General features: G+C 41.4%; 1 protein-coding gene across 1 annotated transcript; it reads right to left on the reverse strand.

Moving 5' to 3' along the window:
- Nucleotides 1–1795: 1795 nt before the first annotated feature.
- Nucleotides 1796–19684, reverse strand: shc2 (SHC (Src homology 2 domain containing) transforming protein 2; the record flags this gene model as incomplete). Its single annotated transcript, XM_080032978.1, has 13 exons — nt 1796–2164; nt 2430–2582; nt 3027–3361; nt 3787–3954; nt 4978–5071; nt 5704–5884; nt 8527–8653; nt 11268–11319; nt 11521–11574; nt 12719–12838; nt 13017–13077; nt 15409–15479; nt 18908–19684. The coding sequence occupies 12 exons, from the start codon at nt 19682–19684 to the stop codon at nt 2454–2456; spliced, it is 2169 nt and encodes a 722-aa protein (XP_079889104.1). The 3' UTR covers nt 1796–2164; nt 2430–2453.
- Between the last annotated feature and the right edge of the window lie 1200 nt (nt 19685–20884).

The following is a 20884-nucleotide window of genomic DNA, read 5'->3' on the forward strand; positions in this document are numbered from 1 at the left end:
GATAGAATCAGGTACATTGATTGTGTGATAAGCCTATGATTTTATAAAATATTGTTATAATAAAAAGTATAAACAAATTGCTGTTCTGTTCTTTGTAATCAACTTCTTGAGTAGACAAACAAACTGTGTTTCTAAAGCCTAGCTTCTACAATGCCCCTCACATCTATTTGTGGTTGATCATAGTCTTAATTTGGCTGCGACATGTGTGCATTGAACGTTGGACAGCTGGGTTTAACGGTGAAGCTGCTGCACGAGGACTCACTAATGACAAAGTACCCTTCAATACCCTCTTTTTCACTAATGACAAAATACCCTTCAATACCCTCTTTTTCAATTAGTTTTATTGACAAAGAAAAGCCATTGAAGTTAATCCAAGAGGAAAGGATCCAAGAAATTCCTGAGAAAGCAAAAAGGAGATCGGAAATAATCACGTGAATCATTCATGACCTCTCCAGTAGCCTTGTAGCTCGCCCCTCATCTCTCAATTTTTCATCTCGCAATCATGAGGCAGCAGCATAGACTGTATGGGCAGTAGCCCAGAACAGTGGGGGAGGGGAGGCCTAACCAAAGATATGTCACATATTACACAAAAGAAAAAGAAAAATTCAAAAAGCACATGACCCACCTCTAGTAAGATTTCAAAGTATTAGTTGGGCATAAATGGCGAAGGAGACTTGCTGTCACTGTAGCCGAGAAGAGAAGCAGCAACACGTGAGCAAGTCATTGACATATAAAGACAAATAGGTGGAACGAGGACAATCAATAAAGTGATGTATTCCCCTGAGTCGGGACAAATAAAGGATTTAATTTCACGTCCAAATCCCCCCATCTTGTATATCAATCACTGTAGACTAGTGCTTTTTATGGCTTGCCTCCTAGGGAGTAAAAAAAATCTCCCCCGAGGGATGTTGTTGTGAGGGATAAACATAAAGACAGTGGTGAAACAATAAGACTGTATTAAACATTTAACCCAAAACAAGAGCAGCTTACGTGACCATTCTAAAGTATAAGAGCATAATCATCCTGAAGTTTTGTCATTCATTGGCATGGCAAGAAAACTAGTGTTTTTGCATTATGAGCATAAATGCACATTATATACACTCTGACACAAATGCCCGTCTGTGTAGTTATTAAGGCACTAAAGTTGGAGGGGCTGTTGATATACTGTGGCTATAGAGAATATTTTTTTAACCCAGGACGTTGTATTAATTTGAGTACAGACCGACCAGTTTATAAAACATGTACAGTATGTCTTTGACAAATTATGAATAGCCCTAACCAACACAAATGACTGATATTTTATAGTAAATGTGATCAAATTGCACACATTCGAGACAATGCATTTTTTTTTTCGAAAGTGGGATTTTGGCGGCTCGATCAGCACGGAGAAACAAAAAATTCAAAGTGGGAGGTTTGTTGTATAAATCCAGCACTGAATCGTGTCCAGTCCAGCATGTTCCCATTGTGCCATCTCAGAGTCAGGTACTGCAGACCTGTCGAAACACGTAACAACAAACAATCTCTACATTCCAGAAGACACAAACACCCAATGTCTCATATAGTCACACTTCTTGCATTTACTGTGTACAGAGATGAGCTACTGAATAACCTGACATCTTCACTTTTTTGTTTATAAATACAGTATCTCCACCAGAGAATAAGTGTCAGTTTTGTCTGGCAATGTCCATTCTTAGTTCTGTGGATGACCTGTGACTGGTTGAGGCAAGCCATGTTATACTGGAAGCACTTCACTCATAAAGGCGTCGTAAGGCATCACTTCTCTGTTCAAGGAATCCTTATTTGATTTCCTGAAGTTGGGTCCGCTTCAAACATTCGCCAACTTTTTTTTTTTTTTTTGACACCGGTTGACAGTTCTCCCCAGCTCTGAAATCATTCAAACTGTGAATTCCGGGTTTGGTAGCTTAGTAGCTGCATGCTGAGGCGTTAATGACAGGTTGAGGGTGAGATAGTTACGTTGAGGGGAAACAGTAGAGCAGGGACAAGGAGGATGTCAGATGCCTCCTTTCTTCTTAGTGGAATCGTTCATGGAAAGTAAAGTCTGGTTTTCCTTTGTTCCACACATAAATATCCATCCGGGAAAAATGTTTTCCATATCCGTTTTTTATTTTCCCTGTGGTTTTTGCATGGGTACGCAGAAGTTCAGCTGTTTAAATATAGAAGACAAAGAAGGGTGACAGTTTAAGGCACAGATTGAAAGTCAATACAGCCGTTCCTCAGTCTAAATGTCAAAAAGTATTTCTTCAAGCTGAAGAACAACTCGCTATATTTTCTATAAAACATGCTTTTTTTTACCAATAGTATTTACAAAATCCAAAGTAAAATTCGCCAACCACTGCATCCCTGACAACTGCATTTTCAACCATTCAAACCATCTTAGGCATCCCATAATGCGCATACTTGAAGCTCACCGTACTCATGCCGGTCCAGGTGTCTCACTGTTTCCTCCTGACCACCTGTTTGAGGTGGAGCTCGCTCTCTGCTGCAACTATAGGCAGCTCGTTCTTCAGGTGGTATGCGATGAGGTGGCTTATGCTCTCAAATAACATGTCTTTGGTTCTGACCTGGTTTGTAGGGGAGCAAAAGGTGAGAGGATGTAAGTTATCCATTTCAGCAATTATAAAGACTTATAATTATAAAACTTTAATGGAGAGAAATTACCTTCTCACTAAATCTAAGGACTGAAAAATGCTTGAGGTACTCATCATAATGCGATTTGCTCTGCAGTGTAATAACATGCATTTCCACCAGTGAAACATTTGTGTCAATGAACAGGCGACCAACTATTTGGTCCATCGTTATGTACTGTTGTATTTCTATTGTTGTTGCTGTCTTTTGTTTGTTATTTGGAAAAATAAAAATAAAGGTTATACAACGACTTTGCAACGAGAAAAAACTGCAGCTATAATTCACACAACTTCTTTTCTCCTTTTGGCTTTTTATGAAACTGGTCTGAGAGCATATTTCTTTTTTGGTAAGCTTGTTTGTCACTTTGCTGCCAGACTCACCACTCCCTCTGGGTCCACCAGCAGTAGGTGCTTGGGCAGGCCACAGTGCATGCCGGTCAGCACATACTGTCCTGGGTTGGTAGTGCTCTCGCGGACCAGGAAATCACCGTCTCGGACCAGGATCCTCTCTGCGTCTCGTCTGCTCATGCGGCTGTGGTACCAAGACTCCCTGCGCAGTTGCTCCTCGTTGGGGGCCACGGGGGCCCTGCGGCGGGGAGGGCTGGGCCACTGGTCCTCCAGCACCCGCACACCTCCAGCTGCTGCACCAGACACACCACACCCAACAACAGCTCCCCCGCAGGCTTCATGGAGCTTCAGGGCGTCCTCAAACGGCCCTATACAGGGTTTCACGAATACACATCTCCACCTTCAATTTCTTCAGTTTACTGCATATTGCACATATTGTAAATAATTGTTCCTCATATTGCACATTTAAATTAATTTACTTTAAAAAAAGATCTGTAAAAAATAAAGAAAATGTAATACCATTTTGTTTTGCCTTACCTTTTGCACTATTTAGAATGTATTTATTGTAAATATTACTTATCTTATTTTATCCATTTCTTATTATTGCACCATTGGGTTGGAGAGAAACTTAATTTCGATTCTTCTGTATGTCTGGCACATATTGCAGAAATTGACAATAAAAGCTGACTCTGACTTTTTGACATTTGGTCATTATTTTCAAATAGCAAAAAGTAAATTTGATCTATACTTGTTTCTGTCACAAATGTGTCACACATTCACCCTCAGGACTTACTCATGTCAAAGAGGTCCTTCTTGGGACTGTCGGGTGCCCGGGCTCCTCTTGGTCCATCGGGCCCCTGTGCCAGTGAACTGAGGTTTTCCAAGCTCTGGGTGTTAACGTATTGATGCTCCTCATAATCTCTGCTGCCTGGTGGCTGGCCATCCGCACACAGGTAACCATCTGATGTCAGACCTGAGAAAGACAGGTGCCCTCAGTATATTTCTAACCGCTGGCCTCTGTGTCTGTCTCTGTGTGTGTGTAGGGGTGTGTGTGTGTGTGTGTGTGTGTGTGTGTGTGTGTGTGTGTGTGTGTGTGTGTGTGTGTGTGTGTATGTGTTTAGTCTAGGGCTGTCAAGCGATTAAAAAAATGTATCTAATTAATTACAGGCTCTGTGATTAATTAATCTAAATCGCATACTTATGACTCTTTTACGCCTGTTTATAAACTCTCTCTCTCTCTCAGGTTTCTACATGAAATAAAATTAGAAACTTTGCCGAATGTTCTACTTAAAACCACAAAAAAACAAGCAGGCTTCATTTAGCCTGCCTATCTCCCACAACAGTCAGCGCTGCAATGCCACAGGTGCGCATAGCCTATGCCGACTCATTCACCATGGTCCTACTCATAGCCAAAAATATTGACACACACACATATAACTTCCTGCGCTATCGTCTCACCCCTTTTGCACCGGGTCAAAGGGCACTATAGAAGTGCGATTAATTTGCGTTAATTTTTTTAATCGAAATTAACGCGTTAATTTGACAGCCCTAGTTTAGTCACATGCATGTCTGAAACTTTTTCATGTTTCCTATTTTTTAACCCCCTCTAGTGGTTGAAATCTCAACTCTAAATATTGAGTTGCATAAGATACCACTGTTTGTGTATATCTTCTTTTTTATACTGTAGATATATTCTCAATTCATTATATTAATATTAATATTAATCTTTATAATCCAAATGAAAGGGTCCAAACAGGGTGCTTCTGTGTTGACGTTGGAAGGTAAGTGAACTTAATTCAGGGCACAAACTGCGGAGATAATCTGACTTCTGCCACAATAGGTCACAAACATTTAAACCATTTTCAGTAGAACATTTAAAAAAAAGATAACTTTGTCACATAACCTCTCTTGTCAATCCAAAAAAACTTCAGTTTATTCTCTAGTGAAGCTTGTTAAACCTGTGTACGGCCACATGGTGTCTCACCTGAGCTGCTTGTGGTCTCAGTGTCCCAGTGAAGTTCATAGCACAGCTGACCAGGGGCATAAGATGTTTGCTCCCTCCTGGCTGGTGAGCCCATCTGCAAAGCCACACATACACACACCAGAAGGACACATCATAAATACATTTGTATCTCCATATACCTGATCAGACAACTCCCTCATCCCTTGTCCTCACATAATGTAGTTTGAAAGCACTCTATCTGAAACATTAGCTACAGCATGTCACCATGTTTTGAACAATAAACAGGGAGAGAGAGTGGTGATTTCTCTCACCCAGTAGGCAACAGAGGAGTGAGAGGCTCTTTTATCTAATCATATGTATCTTTTGGCAAATTATGGTGCAGGCACAAAACAGTTAAGGGGGTTAATTTTCATGCTCCTACCATTTAATTCCATGTAAACAATATGGGGAAGGGAGCAGGAAAAAGGTATTAGTCATAAGAGAGAAATGTAAAAGAGTTGAGCCTGACTCTGGCTGTCTTTTGACTGGTAAAGGATAGAAATGCGGCACATGATTATATGATGATTATAGATGTAGCTTTGATTACATCTATGATTAGATTAGATGGTGAAGTTGCATCTCGCGCTTCACACATTTGGCAGGGTTGGCAGAGCCTGTGTGGTGGTGATTCATCTGAAGAAGAAAAATCAATACTGAACCCAACCCAACCCTTTTTGTTTGTTTCAAAAAGCATGGCTGGAGATTCACCTGTGCTGCTGTCTTGCTCTGTGGTTGGGTGTGGATGTGACCCAGCATGGATCCACTGGTCCTGAGCCTGGAGTCCACCACTCCCCCTACAGGAGGCTCCTTCCCTGGGATGCTATTGTAGTAATTGTGCTCAGAGATGTCCTCATCCTCCCCCCACACCGGCTCCTCTGTCCTGACAGACCTGAAGAAGGGCATACAGTACGTAAAATGAAATGTGTTATAAAGTGTGAAAACAGCATTATTACAACAACAACAAAAAACACCACTTCTAAAATCTGTTGATGTTGATAATAATAATTTATATTTTTTTAAACTGTGTATTTTCATTTTTCGCAAAACAGGACATACACAGATATAGGACCTCCCATACTGAAAATAGGAAATAATAAGAAAAATAAAATAGTAGGGGAGAACGGGGTAATCTGAGCCACTTTTTACATTTGCTCCCCTCTAAGCGAGCTAAAATGATTTATCACTCAAATTTACACATTTCCCATTAATTCAGGATGTTTCCTAGAAATGGGCGTTACCAGAATTTTTTCAAGACAAAGGGCAGTGAAAATATGATTGTTTAAAAAAAAGTTGTCATGTGGCTCACTTTACCCCAGCTGTGGGGTAAACTGATCCACTTACTTTTTCCACTCTGAAATTACCATAACAACACACATTGTAACAGTAAGAATCCTGAAAGCTAGCCACACATTCCAGAACTAATGTCGGACTAGTAAAAGAATGATGGGGTTTGGTCAATTAAGCAAAGCAAATTTTCTAAACACTTGAAAGTAACTCTGAACAAAATCAAATACAACATATTATAATTCAAAAGGTTTTAATAAGATTCAAATGAAAGATAGAACCAGTTAGATTAGAACACAGTCTGGGGGTCAGAACACAAGACCCTTAGAGCCAGCTAGTGTCTGGGGGTCAAAGCATAGGAAAATCAGAACCAGCGAGAACAGCCTGGGACTCAGAACACAGGAGAAGACCCAACTGGATTATAACATCAGCCTGTCATACTCTACAACTAGGCCTACTCTACATTCCAGCCCTGAAGGTTACAGGGAAAGATGAGAAGTTGCTCTTTCCGTGTGGTTGCCCCAGGTCATCTTCCTGGTGTATTTCCTTGGCATGATGGCTTTTCTACAATGTGTATGACATTAAAATAAAACATATGTCATGTTACATTAAAATATGTTTAAGACTAAACTTAATTTGTGCCTCATGGTGTGGGAAAGTGAGACAGTGGCTCACTTTCCCCCACAGCATTTGGCTCACTTTTCCCCCACCACAATTTGAGAAAAAACTACCTCTCTTAGCATTTCAGGCTAATCTTCATCTTTGTTTGGAAAACATCCCAGTACTTAGCTGTTCCTGGTAAATTAAAGACATACCACTTTTATATTTTTTTTGTGAAAGCAGAGTCAATTATAATGCCGGCTGAGAGGGGTTCCCAAACTTTTTCATATGATTGTATCTCACATGACCACAAATGTTTTCCGTTGCCTAGATACAGGGGGTGGCTCACATTACCCGATACCTCAGATTCCCCCGTTCTCCCCTACTTAAATAAACATAAACAAGAATAAATAAAGTCTATAAATAACTTACAAAAAAATACAAAAAAAGTATATGCAGACATCTATATCAGAGCAGGATCTGTTTAAGGGAAACATTTCCCATATTCTGGTAAATAGCACAGCTCAGTCATTACAACCCTCTTCACCTAGTCAGGCATTCAGGCAACATTTAACACAGTTCCACCTTCAGGTAAAAAGTTCTGTTTCATTTGTAAACTTGCAGTCATCTTTTCCATTATGTATACTTGTTTAAGTCTGTGTGTCCATGATAATTATCATTTTATGATTACTTTTTATAGCAATATTGATAGCAATAATGTTGATAAGGGGATCTGAGTTTCTGTATTGGATTCAGTCCGATCAAATGACACCTCCACATCCGAAAGAGGTCTATATAAATCTGCTAGAGATTGAGGCGTGCGTTTGAAACCAAAATAGCAAAGACTCAGAGTCTGGAGTTTCCTGTCTGCAGTAGCATCACTGCAACACCTGAGGTTTTGGTCGGACGGTTGAGAAGAGCTGCGAGGATCAATATTATAGGATGGATCAAGAGGTAATACGAAGCCAAACTATCCAAACTATCATGTCTCCTTGTAAAAAATAACAATGTAATCTGAGAGTTGTACAGCACATCAGTTATTTTGTGAGGGGGAAATGTGACTAAGCTCTATCATCCAGGACGCCTGGCCAGTATTGTCAAAGTAAAGTATAATTGATTGTGCCGACTAAGTAAACAACCATCATTTCCGCTTTATCTGGTGTCAACACTTCCTTAAATAACATTGAATTATTTTGTTGAGATGGGTTAGGTTTCAACAAGATTTTATAATGAATCTAATCGTTGTGTGGATTTTATATCCTTTAAGCCGTTAAATTAGCTAATCAAAGGTAGAGTTTGCCATTCTGTAGAATGCTTGTTGTCAAAATCACTGCTACATGTCCGTACTGTGTGTGTGTGTGCTGAAAAAAAGCACTAGGCTCTATAAACTGGTATGTAAACTGCAGCTAGCAACATGCCTGTTTACAGAGGCTAGGCTGTGTATTAACACTGGATTTAGTTACAGCCAACACAGTACGGTAGCAGATCCGATTCACTAATTTTGACAAAAAGGTATTTTTTTGACAACAACCATTCTCTAGAATTCCTGTTTGCACCTTTAAGTAGTATTTTTTTTACTATGTTTACACTTTAACGGCTGTTCAATCTTTTAATAGAAGTCCTAACTTTGGCTGAGCAGCATATTACCTCTCTGTAGACGTCATGGATTTGGGAGGACTGTGTAGGTACTGTTTGAACTGCAGCTCGAAGGCTTGGCCGATGGTACTGATGACACCCTGGGCTAAACCGTCTGAGCACTCCAGGATGTGACACGCTGAAGGAGACAAAAACGGAGACTTTTATTCCCTGCTGCAACATACTTTTAAGGTTAGATATCCTGCCCCAGGAATATTACCATAATTTATGTGTTTCTTGAGAAAAACAATATAGGCCTACATATAATATTTTTAAATACAGTCATATGAAAAAGTTTGGGAACCCCTCTCAGCCGGCGTTATAATTGACTCTGCTTTCACACAAAAAAGATAAAAGTGGTATGTCTTTAATTTACCAGGAACAGCTAATTACTGGGATGTTTTCCAAACAAAGATTTTTTGAAAAGCAGTATTTAGTTTTATGAAATTAAATAAAATGTGAAAAACTGGCTGTGCAAAAATATGGGAACCCTTGTGGTCTTGCTGATTTTAATGCATGTAACAGCATTTAAAACTGAGGACTTTAAACACAAAGTTGGTTGGATTATGTTGTTAAGCCTTGAACCTCATATAAAGGTCTGTTTAATCATGATAAAAGGTGTTTTAGGTGCCTAAATGCAAGTTCCACTTCTCTTTGACTCTCTGCTGAAGTGAGACAGAATGCGATCATCAAAACAGCTCCCAAAAGATCTTAAAAACAAAGATTATTCATTGTCATGGTTTAGGGGAAGGCTACAAAAAGCTTTCCCAAAGGTTTCAATTGTCAATTTCTACTGTAAGGAACGTTGTCAGGGAATGGAAGGACACAGGCACAGTTGCAGTTAAACCCAGGTCTAGCAGACCAAGAAAAGTACAAGAGCGGCATATGCGGCGGATTGTGAGAATGGTTGCACACAACCCAAAGATCACCTCCAAAGACCTGCAAGAACATCTGGCTGCAGATTGTGTATCTGTACATGGTTCTACAATTCAGTGCAATTTGCACCAAAACATCTGTATGGGCGGGTGATGAGAAGGAAGCCCTTTCTGCGCCCACGCCACAGATACAGTTGCATGGAGTATGCAAAAGCTCATTTAGACAAGCCAGATTCATATTGGAAGAAAATGCTTTGGACTGATGAGACAAAAATTAAGTTATTTGGTCTTTATAAAAAGCCGATGTTTTGGTGCAAATTGCGCTGAATTGTTGAACGATGTACAGATACACAATCTGCAGCCAGATGTTCTTGCAGGTCTTTGGAGGTGATCTGTGGGTTGTGTGCAACCATTCTCACAATCCTCCACCTATGCCGCTCCTGTTTTTTTCTTGGTCTGCCATGCCTGGGTTTAACTGCCACTATGCCTGTGTCCTTCCATTTCCTGACAACGTTCCCTACAGTCGAAATTGACAATTGAAACCTTTGGGAAAGCTTCTTGTAGCCTTCCCCTAAACCATGACAATGAACAATCTTTGTTTTTCAGATCTTTTGGGAGCTGCTTTGATGATCCCATTCTGTCTCACTTCAGCAGAGAGTCAAAGAGAAGTGCAACTTGCATTTAGGCACCTAAAATACATTTTATCATGATTAAACAGACATTTCTATGAAGTTCAAGGCTTAACAACATAATCCAACCGACTTTGTGTTTAAAGTCATCAGTTTTACATGCTGTTACAGGCATTAAAATCAACAAAACCACAAGGGTTCCCATATTTTTGCACAGCCAGTTTTTCACATTTTATTTAATTTCATACAACCAAATACTGCTTTTCAAAAAATCTTTGTTTGGAAAACATCCCAGTACTTAGCTGTTCCTGGTAAATTAAAGACATACCACTTTTATATATTTTTTTGTGAAAGCAGAGTCAATTATAATGCCGGCTGAGAGGGGTTCCCAAACTTTTTCATATGACTGTAAGTTTGAAACTATGAAAGAGTAATTCATTTAAATAGGATATATAGAAAATAAATATATTGTCAGTCACGTAATTTTCACTGCAGCCATTCTACATCGCTCTCTAAATCGCTGTCTAATCTTGAATCTGGATGTATTTTCTTTGTTTTTACTATCTCTTAAATGCAATTTCTAATGTCTAATCTTGATTAATTGTATGCCCCTGTCAAGCCCTTTGAATGGCCTTGTGTCATTGTGCTATATAAATAAACTTGCCTCGCCTTGCGCCTTACAGTAATTTTTATGTTTTTAAAGCTATAGTGTGTAACTTCTGTTGCCCCCATGAGGAATTCTAAGTAATTACAACAATACTGTTGTAGGTGCATCTACATGAGGTAAGCCTTCTATGATCGTGCATAGATTGTATACCTTCTGCTGTATGTCCAAGTTTTTTCTTAGAATCTAGAATTCTAGAATCAATAATTGAAACATTTCTGGGGAGCTTCTTGGTATTTTTCTGAGATTCTGCACCAGTTTTGGTGGGGTGACACAAGTTTGTAAACGCTGCCATACTGAAAAAATACAGAGAGTTTTTATGGTGCTGATAGGCTTAATCAACTTTGTGTCAACTCGTTTGGCGATGGCTTTAATCTAACCGACATTCATTTACGCACTATAGCATTAATGGGTGATCTGGCTGAAATATATTTTGATGATTTACATTCTAAACCAAGGCTTGTAGACTATGTCATATTGCTTACTACTTTCACTACAAGAATGATTTGATTTCCACATTGCAGTGCTCACATACTGTACATGGTTATGAAAACAGAAGTTGAAGGAGAAGCTTTAATGACATACCTCTCTGATTCACTGGGTCTTTGGCCACATAGGCAACATAATCAGGCGTGTCCTGCAACAGACAGGAGGAAACATTCAATTTGACGAGATAAATTAGACCTTTATAACTAAATTAAAGTCCCCCATTGACTCCTGGGTCATGGGATTGGCAACAAGAACAGATGGAATCCAGTCAACTAGGTGCAGTCTGCCAAAATGTCCATTCCAAGCACAATGTAAAGGAAAGCAGGGGTTGGTGAAGCACTGCACTCACCGTGTCTCCGCCAGAGGCAAATGAGATGGACTGCATGGGATGATGCGCTATCACCTGAAGGAGACAAGTGGATAAAACAGAGGCGGAGGTTTGCCAATATTCCACTGTTACAATCCATCATTGATTAATGTGGACAGAGCAGACCGAACATGCCAAAAGGTGGCTTTAATGAAGTACAGACCAGGGTTTAAAAGATACGTGTTTTGAAGCGATACCAATATACAGACTGACTAAATTAGACAGCAGTTGAGGTTTAGTGTAAGCGTTATTATTCCTTCCCATTTGTGTTCTCAGCAAGAGGGAAATGCTTCTGAACATCTGTTTAACCACGGTGGAGGATTTTCCCTTGGCTCCATGAAACTCTTTCAAATGTTATAGCAATCAATAATCACAAAACCTATTTATTGGATGAGAAAGAGAATGACGATCAAAGGAGAAATGTGTTTGTGTATAGGGGAGAACGGGGTTGGTAGGCACACTTTTTACTCTAGTGTGAATTGCTCATCACCAAAACATCTTTCAATAGTCATTACCACATTAAATTGAAGCTTAAGGTGTTGGCTTGAAATGTATATCCCTCTCATTTTCCAACTTATTGTAATAAAGAAGTAATTAACCATCAAAGACACCTTGACACATTGTGACAACCAACCCCAACACGGGGACGGTTGTCACAAACTATGGGGTTGTTTGTCACAATGTTATCTTAATGGGAAAAATCTTAAAAAGAAGACAAGAAGTATTTTGTTATAAACCCATTGTGTAAAAGCCTAGAAGAAACATACTGAGGAGCTAAATATTTACAATTTGACATGAAAAACACAAAAATTCCTCTCATCTCAAATTCAGCTGTCTTACTCCAAACTATGTAGGTGACCTCTGATCTCAATTCTGGACATTTCCATACCAAGATTTCAGAGACAGCACCTTCTGGTGCCAAGATATAACGAATGTGACAAGAAACCGGTGTGAAAACTAACCCTGTTCTCCCCTACCATTACTGAAATTGAATAACTACATGAATTTGTAGAATGCACCAATGATAGCGTGTTGCATTTTGTAGACTTTTAATGTATTTGTGGTCGTTGAGGAAAACTTTTTGTATAAGTGGTTGACATCCTTCAAATCTATTTGGGCAAAATACGTGAATCTTGTCCATGTGAAAACAAACTCATGGTAGTTTAGGCACGTACTGTACCTGTCGTGTGGTGGGGATAATAAGACCAAGGCCATCTGTGGAAATGTTCACCGCGATACTCATGCCTGCAAATCGCAGGTTACTCTTCCCCATTACGGACTGGAGAGCTTTGTTCATGGCCTGCAGGAGAAAGAAAAACGAAAGTGGAAATTACCATCACATATTTAAAATGGTCAGAAAAAACATTCAGAAAACAGAAATGTCATCCTGTTTTTCACGTGGTAAATCGAGCCCAATCAGTATTAAGTAACAATAGTATAATGAAACATGCAAAGTAAGATCAAAGTTTTCTATTAACCTTTTTCCGCCAAGCTCCCCTTCCACCTGGCACAGTTTCACACAGCCTGTTGATGGCCTCCCTAATTAGGGGGATAAAGAAAATGTCAAAGGTTGGACTACAGTGCAACACAGTGGCTTCTGGCTAAACGTGTAAAACGACCCATTTATCATTTAAAAAAAGCCTGCGGATTCCTGTTAACTGTGCACCCACATGTTCCCAATCCAGCAACAACAACAATGTGAGGACAAAAGTTTCAAATGTTAAAGCCAGTGTTCAAGGCTTCATGAAAAATGGCTGCAATTAACACAATGACGGAAAAAGCTGACGTTAAACATGAACAGAAGCTTCATGCTCCCCCCCCCCCCCCTCCCTCTCACCCTCAGGTCAGAGCTCACGGACCCGTCACATTTCAAAAGGTCAAAAGTTTTCCAGCACGTCTGTTCACCAGTCCTAGGCTGCTTCTTACCACAGTTGTTCAAGGGCCCGTTATTGACAGTGTTTGTTTATCTTATGTGTAATTCCACAGAAGAAGAAACACTATTAATCGGAGCCAAAATGGAGATGTCCAGGGTTCCGTGCAATTCCACATCTTTTACTGCTTCTTTGGGGCATCATTTTTAACATTCATTTGCCACAGTGCGACTCTTACTGCAGATATGTTACCACTTTACCGTTATAACTCATGGGAACAGCTGCCTAATGGGCGTTTAAAGCGCCCTTCCCCTGTGTGTGTCTGACGGTGGGAGTGAGTGAGGCATAATACGGATTTGAGGCTGCAGCTCACGCTCTCTCACTGCCAGGGGACGACGGGGACAACAGTCAAGAACCCAGCTGCCCCTATCAAGTGGCTCGTAAATATTTAAAAAGCAGCGTCCCGGGCCCCATCTCGAGTAAAGGTCTTCTCAGGGATTTTTGAAAAAAATTAAACACAACAATGCTAGAATGACTCATGCTGATGAGAGGGCAAAGGGAGGAGGAGAGAGATGGGAGGGTTTTTTTTCGTTGTTGTTTTTGTCTACAGCCCTGGTATCTTCCCGGCAATAACAATGATGAATGATGAGTGTGCCTTCTTTAAATCTACCTGCTGAAGTACATTATTAAAATTCTCAATAGCTGAATGTTTTGCTGTGGTTCCCCGGGACTAAATGGACTAGTGGACAGACATGCAAAAAGTCAGCAAGCTGAAGAAAGGGTCCGGATGCATCGTAAAGGCAAATACTTTAAAGCGCTGCTTTTGAATTGCAGCCAGCTAAAATTAACATACAGTAAAACATTGATTTGATTTATTAGGACAATCAATCATTGGCCTTGTGGCCTGTGGGACAGATGGCACGTCCCATGTTCCCTAAGGAATCACAGACCCGGGGCCCCATGTCTTTAGCATGCATGGTAAACTTGGAAGTCAGCTTTAAAGCTGGCATTGATAAACTGCCTTGCACATGCTAGTCCCTGGCAAAGGCTGCAGTGAATTCAATTATGTGGTCAACAACGGCTAGGATGCAGAAACCCATTCATTATCAATGCCCTAAAACAATCATAACCTAACTGATGTGCAACAAATGTCATAACGTAGTCAGCTTAGGTGCGCTACAGTACGTATGGTTTCTCGCCTTGCTAATAATTGCCGTTTGTTTTGAACTCTCCACTGCCCGTCTTCCTCCTCATCCTCCTCCTCAAGAAGTTCCAACCGAAGACATCATCCAGCAGGGCGCGTCCATGGGGCTCACTGCAGCTTTCCACAGTCATTAGCAAACATCATCAATAATAGATCTCCCTCTCTATCACTCCATCTCTGCTGCCCCCTCCCCCTCTGCACTTAAGCCTTGGACGCACGGTGGGCTCAGATTACTCCCGATCGATCGTGGAGGAGAGAGAGCACGGTGAGAGGGAGAGTGCACTTCTCCCATGAGGCCCAGGATAGCAACAAAAAAATGCTTTTATAACAATAACATCACATGTGGGGCATGACAACACACCGACACAGGCACACTAAGACCCTGAGGTAGTCTGAGACATAAACATACCATGGCCTGTCTTGCCACCGAGCAAATTTAGCTACACTAGTTATGTTTGTCTCTTTACTGGGACACACTACACTTTATTGCTGCCATTGAGCATAACCTTGTGACATTTGATTCATATTTTCAGTACTTGCATTGACATTATATTACAGGGTTTGCTAACACTAAAAGCTACAGGTGTGACTCCATTGATTAACTATGTTGCGAAAGTATTATCAAGTCCCATTGACATAACAAAAGAAAATGGAACTCTAACAACTTGTTCTCTAAGTAACAGACCAGGGCTGACACACCGATGTTAGCAATGTGATAAGCACAGGGGCTGATTCTTATATTAATCATATTATATACAGTATCTTGGGATCAAATTGGAATGGTTACTTACTTACCTTGTCACCTGAGTTCGCGTGTTGAAGTCCAGAGAGCGCATTGACTTTATTACTTCAATGCAGCCCATGTACTGCAAAAAGATACAAACCAAAAAGACAAGTTAACTTAATGCAATTGTTTTGGTTTTTCAGTTGTACAGAAATAAAAAATACAGCTCGTACTTAAAGAGTAATTATATGTCAGTGGCATTACAAATCTTCATTGAATCACTAAAAGTGATATTTCCATAATATATAACAGGTAATCCTGTATTGGTATGTATGATTTTTCCCACTGCATCATAATCTAACTCAAATCCACATATAGATCATTAAAGTGAAGCGGGCAGCTGAGCTAATTGCTGTCAGGTTGGGGTGCTAAAGGCACCTTAACTAGATTAGCATAATTTAGAGCTCCAAAACATGGACAAAGTGCAGCTTATTTTAGTCCTCTGCTTAGCACACACAATCAACGTATGCGAGGATGCCCTTTGCTTATTTGCACATATTGTTGAGGATGACCTGAAAAGAATGAGGCTGCTTTCCAATACCCATACTTTCTGCTATTTAGTATGTTAGAAAAAAGATTAAGAATGTCCCAATTCTTGTGGTCGATTTAGTATGCGTAAAAATACATTGTCTACTAGATCCGGCCGAGATTTTTAGTGTTGAAAGCAAAACAGCATCCTATTTGGGCGATTCTGACCCACAATCCAGTGCGTATTGGAAAATACCCAAGTGTATGCCTACTGCATCCTAATTAGATTATTTTTATGGTCAGATGTAGTCCGTAGAATAGAAAATTTAAAGAGTATGCAATTTGAAACGCAGGGTGAGTTGCAGGTAAATAGTTTGAAAAAATAGATAAACAGCCATCATCAGCTAAGATACATGTTACATCCATATAATGAATGAGTGACCTGTCCTCCTGTATTTTTTCCTTGAAAATGATTCTTAAAAGTGAAAATTCTTGAATGTCACACAAAATGTTGTGTTTTTTAAAACCATCTATCAATCGCCTTGGGTGATGGATGAACTCTTTGGGGAACTCATTTGGAGCTACATCAAATTACGTCCTCTCCCACAGCACTTCGGCTCAGTCAATGTCACATTTGCAGTGCATTTTTTTAAGGATGGTACGTGACTGCAACAGACAGCCCACACCGCAGCCATACAAACAAAGAGAGGGAGAGGGAGTGACACAGGGAGTGAGAGGGAGTGAGAGAGAGAGAGAGAGAGAGAGAGAGAGAGAAATAGAGAGAGAGAACAACCTTTGAGCCTGAGGGCTTAATGAGCTTTCTAATCAGATTTGGAGACTGGGGGTAGGGGGGAAGTCTTCCATCAGGAAAATTGTGTATCTTTTTTTCTTTCCTCCTCTCTGCCAATGCCTCCATTGTCACACACTTATCTGCTGATACAAGGCATCCCCTCTTCTATTGCCCTAGCTGCGCTCCTATCCTTTTTGGCCACATCTCCAACACACGATTCCTAGCAATACGGGGACACTGACTTTCCAAGAAGCATTCCTAAGAAATGTAATAACACTGTCAGGCCTGTTCACACTTTTTTTCCTTCCATCCCCGGGTTATATCATAGCCGTTTTAAAGTTTATCAAGGTAAAAAATATCCTAAACCCAGTTTAGCATCTAATATCTTCTCATTTTACCACTGAAGCAAGCAAGATCAGGAAGCATGTTTGTTGTGTAACGATATACTGGCAGATTAAGAACAGATACTGGATGTTACCAAACAGTATCATATAGTGGATGATTAGTTGTAAGCAAACACAGGCCACTACTTGCCTGTGATTCATGTAAGCATCACTAAAGTAATTATTTCATGATTTGGACAGTTAAGTTCTGTCTAATTTCATACTTCTGTGCACTGCTTGCAGCACATTTGAGAAGCTCATCCGACCACAAAATGAACTCATTGTACCCAGGGACCATTGTGAAAACTGCACAAACAGCAACAAAAACTTACATTTCAGATAACATAAATTTGACAGGGAAAAAACCATGCATCAGTTACTAAGGGGAACGGTATACAATGATAGGATTCATGTTTTTAATTTCCCCTTCTGATTAATAGCTGCTTTGGCAGCTGCAGTGCATGCTCTTGTTTGACGGTTGCTGCAGTGTCCTGGCTGTCAAGGATGGGCAGATGCAGGCCAGAGACAGAGCCTGGCAGAGAGAAAGTGTAAAGGAGGTAACCAACGCTAAAAACATGTTTGCGTGTGAGTGTGACTGTGTGTAGGCGACTGTGTGTGTGGGAGAGAAACAGGCACTGAAACAGAAACACCGGCATGGGTCATCTGGAATGATTGCAGATGACAACAATATCGCTGTTAGAAGCTTGGTGTGAAAATTCCCCGAGATAACAATCAAATTTTAGAGCAGCTCTTGTTACCAATCTATGAAAAGCCTTGCCTGGTGGTGAGAGATCATATGTACTCATCACTGGACCACGTCCTTTCCCACATCACATGATGCAAATGACTGTGATTAAATGTAATTGAATATAGGAATGAATGGGCCCTGTATTATGGCATTAGAAATCGTGCATGGGTCCCAGACCGGGCTAATCAAGGGCTGTGTCATTAGTTTGAGGAGGGGCGGGGAGAGCAGTGCAAAGGAGGCGGAGGTGAACAGGCGGTGGGGAGACGCTGAAGGGAGATCATTGTAATTGACGTCAAGCAGTCTGCTTGGGATGGTAAACACAAATCACCAGGATACACACCTATAAAGATATATCTCTTCAGAAGACTAAATTGCCATCTTATTCAAATTCATAATAATCTTCAACTCTATGGGACGACAAACTGTCCATTGCTTTACGAGCCTGATCTGATTTGTAATAAAAACAGTCATATTTAAAAACACCATTCCAGCTATATTGTAATGACACTAATTATGAATATTGTGGTTCACTATGCTGAGAGATTGTAAGTCACATTTATCGGGGCTCATATGTCATGGTCTCATGCATACATGGATGTAAACAATCTCAAAAACAAAGAACACCACTCCCACAAGCTTTCGGTGGGAGCTTATAATCAGACACAGGTTATACATGCGTCAGGAAAATAAAGATGGTTGTTGTTTAAAGCATAATATACAGTGCAAGGCATATACAACCTGCAGTCAACAGTCCAGCAGAAAAACCATCCCGAGTAACAGTCCGCACACATCATTTCACGGGTTATCTTTCTCCACCCATGTGTCCTATCCTGACGCAGTCTCCTCTCCCTACCGACCACACCAAGCCATCTATCTGGATTAAATTATGTATTCCCCAGCCCTCGCCGCGCGAGCTGCATAACAAACTGCCTGGCACTGTGGTGTCCCTTTTGTTTCCCACCCAGATAGGAAAGCCTTTAAATGTTCAATATCTGACAACAGAAAAAGAAAAGTAATATGTTTTTGCTGTACACACTTTCAAAACAAATTGATTAAGTAGATGTCCCCTTAGAAATGCATATTCAGTAAACATTAATGAAAAAGGTGCCCTACTCACTCACCCTGACAATGTAAGAGGCACCTGGTCCTGCAATCTTCTTGTCAGGGTGCAGCCAGCCTTGAGAGGGCTTGTGGATGAAGTTAGCCTTCTGGGTGAAGTCCTCTCCCTCCAGCCACATGCCTTCCACCCTTGTCCTGCGCTGCATTCCTGCCCTAGAGTTGCTGGACCCCCCTGGGTTCGCCATGGCCTCCGTGGCCCCAAATCCGTGGCCCCCTGCACTGGCAGAGTTTGCAGCTGCAACTGCTCTCTGCCCCCGAATGGCCTGCAAGGAACAGGGGGTGACACACACAGGGTCACAGGAGTTAAGCACCGCTGCCAGACTGGCCACCGGGCCACTGGCTGAGGTGGCCCCACTGTGCCTGTGTGGGGATGAAGAATGGGAGACGGAGGCCTGGGACTGAGCTGCTGCTGCTGCTGCTGCTGCTGCCTTGCCCGAGTCCTTGCTAGAGCTGGAGCTGGAGTTAGAGTTGGACGGGCTCCTGCTGAGCAGGGAGTTGGAGAACTTCCACTGGGGCATCCTCGGGATGAGCATACAGAAGGTAGTGGTGTGATCCCCATCAAGGCAAGGGGAGTCTGCCAGCGCTGTAGCCCCAGCAGAGGAGGAGGATCGGGCAGTGTGATCCAGAGGAGGCAGGGGAGGCAGAGGAAGCCTCTGGACAGAGGAGGGGCCCATCGACGTGGCCACAACTTTACCGCTCATGGCTAGGCTCTGCATCAGGTCGTCAGAAGAGGTCACAGACTCGTTGCGGAAGCGGCCATACTTTGGCTTAAGGAGCATGCCCGGAGGAGCCGCCTGAAGCAGGAGCTGAGATGGGGGGGGGGGTGGATGGGTGACTAGGGAGGGGATAAGTGCCAGAGGACGAGGTGGGGAAAGGGGAAAGGGGGAAGGGGAGGGGGAGGGAGAGGTGTAATGGAAATGGGGGAGAAAACTAGAGCGAAAATCTTCCAGGTGGAGTCCTATATATCCTTGTCAAAGTCAGCCGAATGCTGCCAGGTCCTCTCCCCCATTCACACACACGCACACACACTGTCCCACTCTCATGCCCCTCTCCTCTCTGTCTGAGCTGGCCTGCTTCCTTTCACTGCCTTAGGCAAGCTCGCTCGTATGCTCCCACTCTCTCTCTCTCTCTCTCTTTGGATGATGTCATTGGGTCTATTAGCCCTGCCCTTCCCATGCTGCTCTCAGACCGTATTAGCTAAAACACATCTGCCTGAACCACCCTGCTCTTATAGGCACACACACAGACACAGACAGACAGACACACACTGCCGAGCACATTTTATAAAGGACAATCTGCAAATTGATAACCCGTGTCAGTGTACATTATCTTTATATTATTGTAGCAGATCATATTTCAAACCTCTCAAACTGAACAATTCTGTTACGGATGAGACAAAAACAACGCAGTGATATGATATTACAGCTTTTCTCTCGCCTATAAAATGATGCAAATTGAACTTGTGAAGACTTGAGAATGTCCACTTGGTCATATTTATTACTGAGATGAGGAAGCTAAGTATTTGAAAAATAAGCAGGTCCAGACGATCATTGTAATCTGTATTTTTTTATTCTATCAATTTACTTTGCGTTGTCGTTGTACATAAATCTGACAATAGCCTGAGGCGGCCATATTGAAATGCAAGTAAATACAGGCATAAGTCTCATCCAATTAGTTAAAGTGTATTTTGAGTCAATGCCTCTTTATAGGTCCATGGTCAATGCATGTGTGCGTGAGTATTAGCCTCCCTCACGGGACACTACAGGTCTGAAAACAATCATATTATCCCATCTGTCTGAATAGTCTACCAAACTTGCCTCCTAAAAGTATTTTTTTTAAAGAACAGAATAGACACCATTAATGCCTAAACACGATGCAGAAGCCTTCGTGGTTAAACAAGCATCTGGAAATACACACAGATCTGAGCGCAATGTCTGAATTGATTGTGAAATAACCCAATAGTCAGGGTCATCTGTTTC

Source organism: Ammodytes marinus, assembly GCF_949987685.1.
Source record: "Ammodytes marinus genome assembly, chromosome: 8".
In the NCBI taxonomy this organism is placed as follows: Eukaryota; Metazoa; Chordata; class Actinopteri; order Uranoscopiformes; family Ammodytidae; genus Ammodytes; species Ammodytes marinus.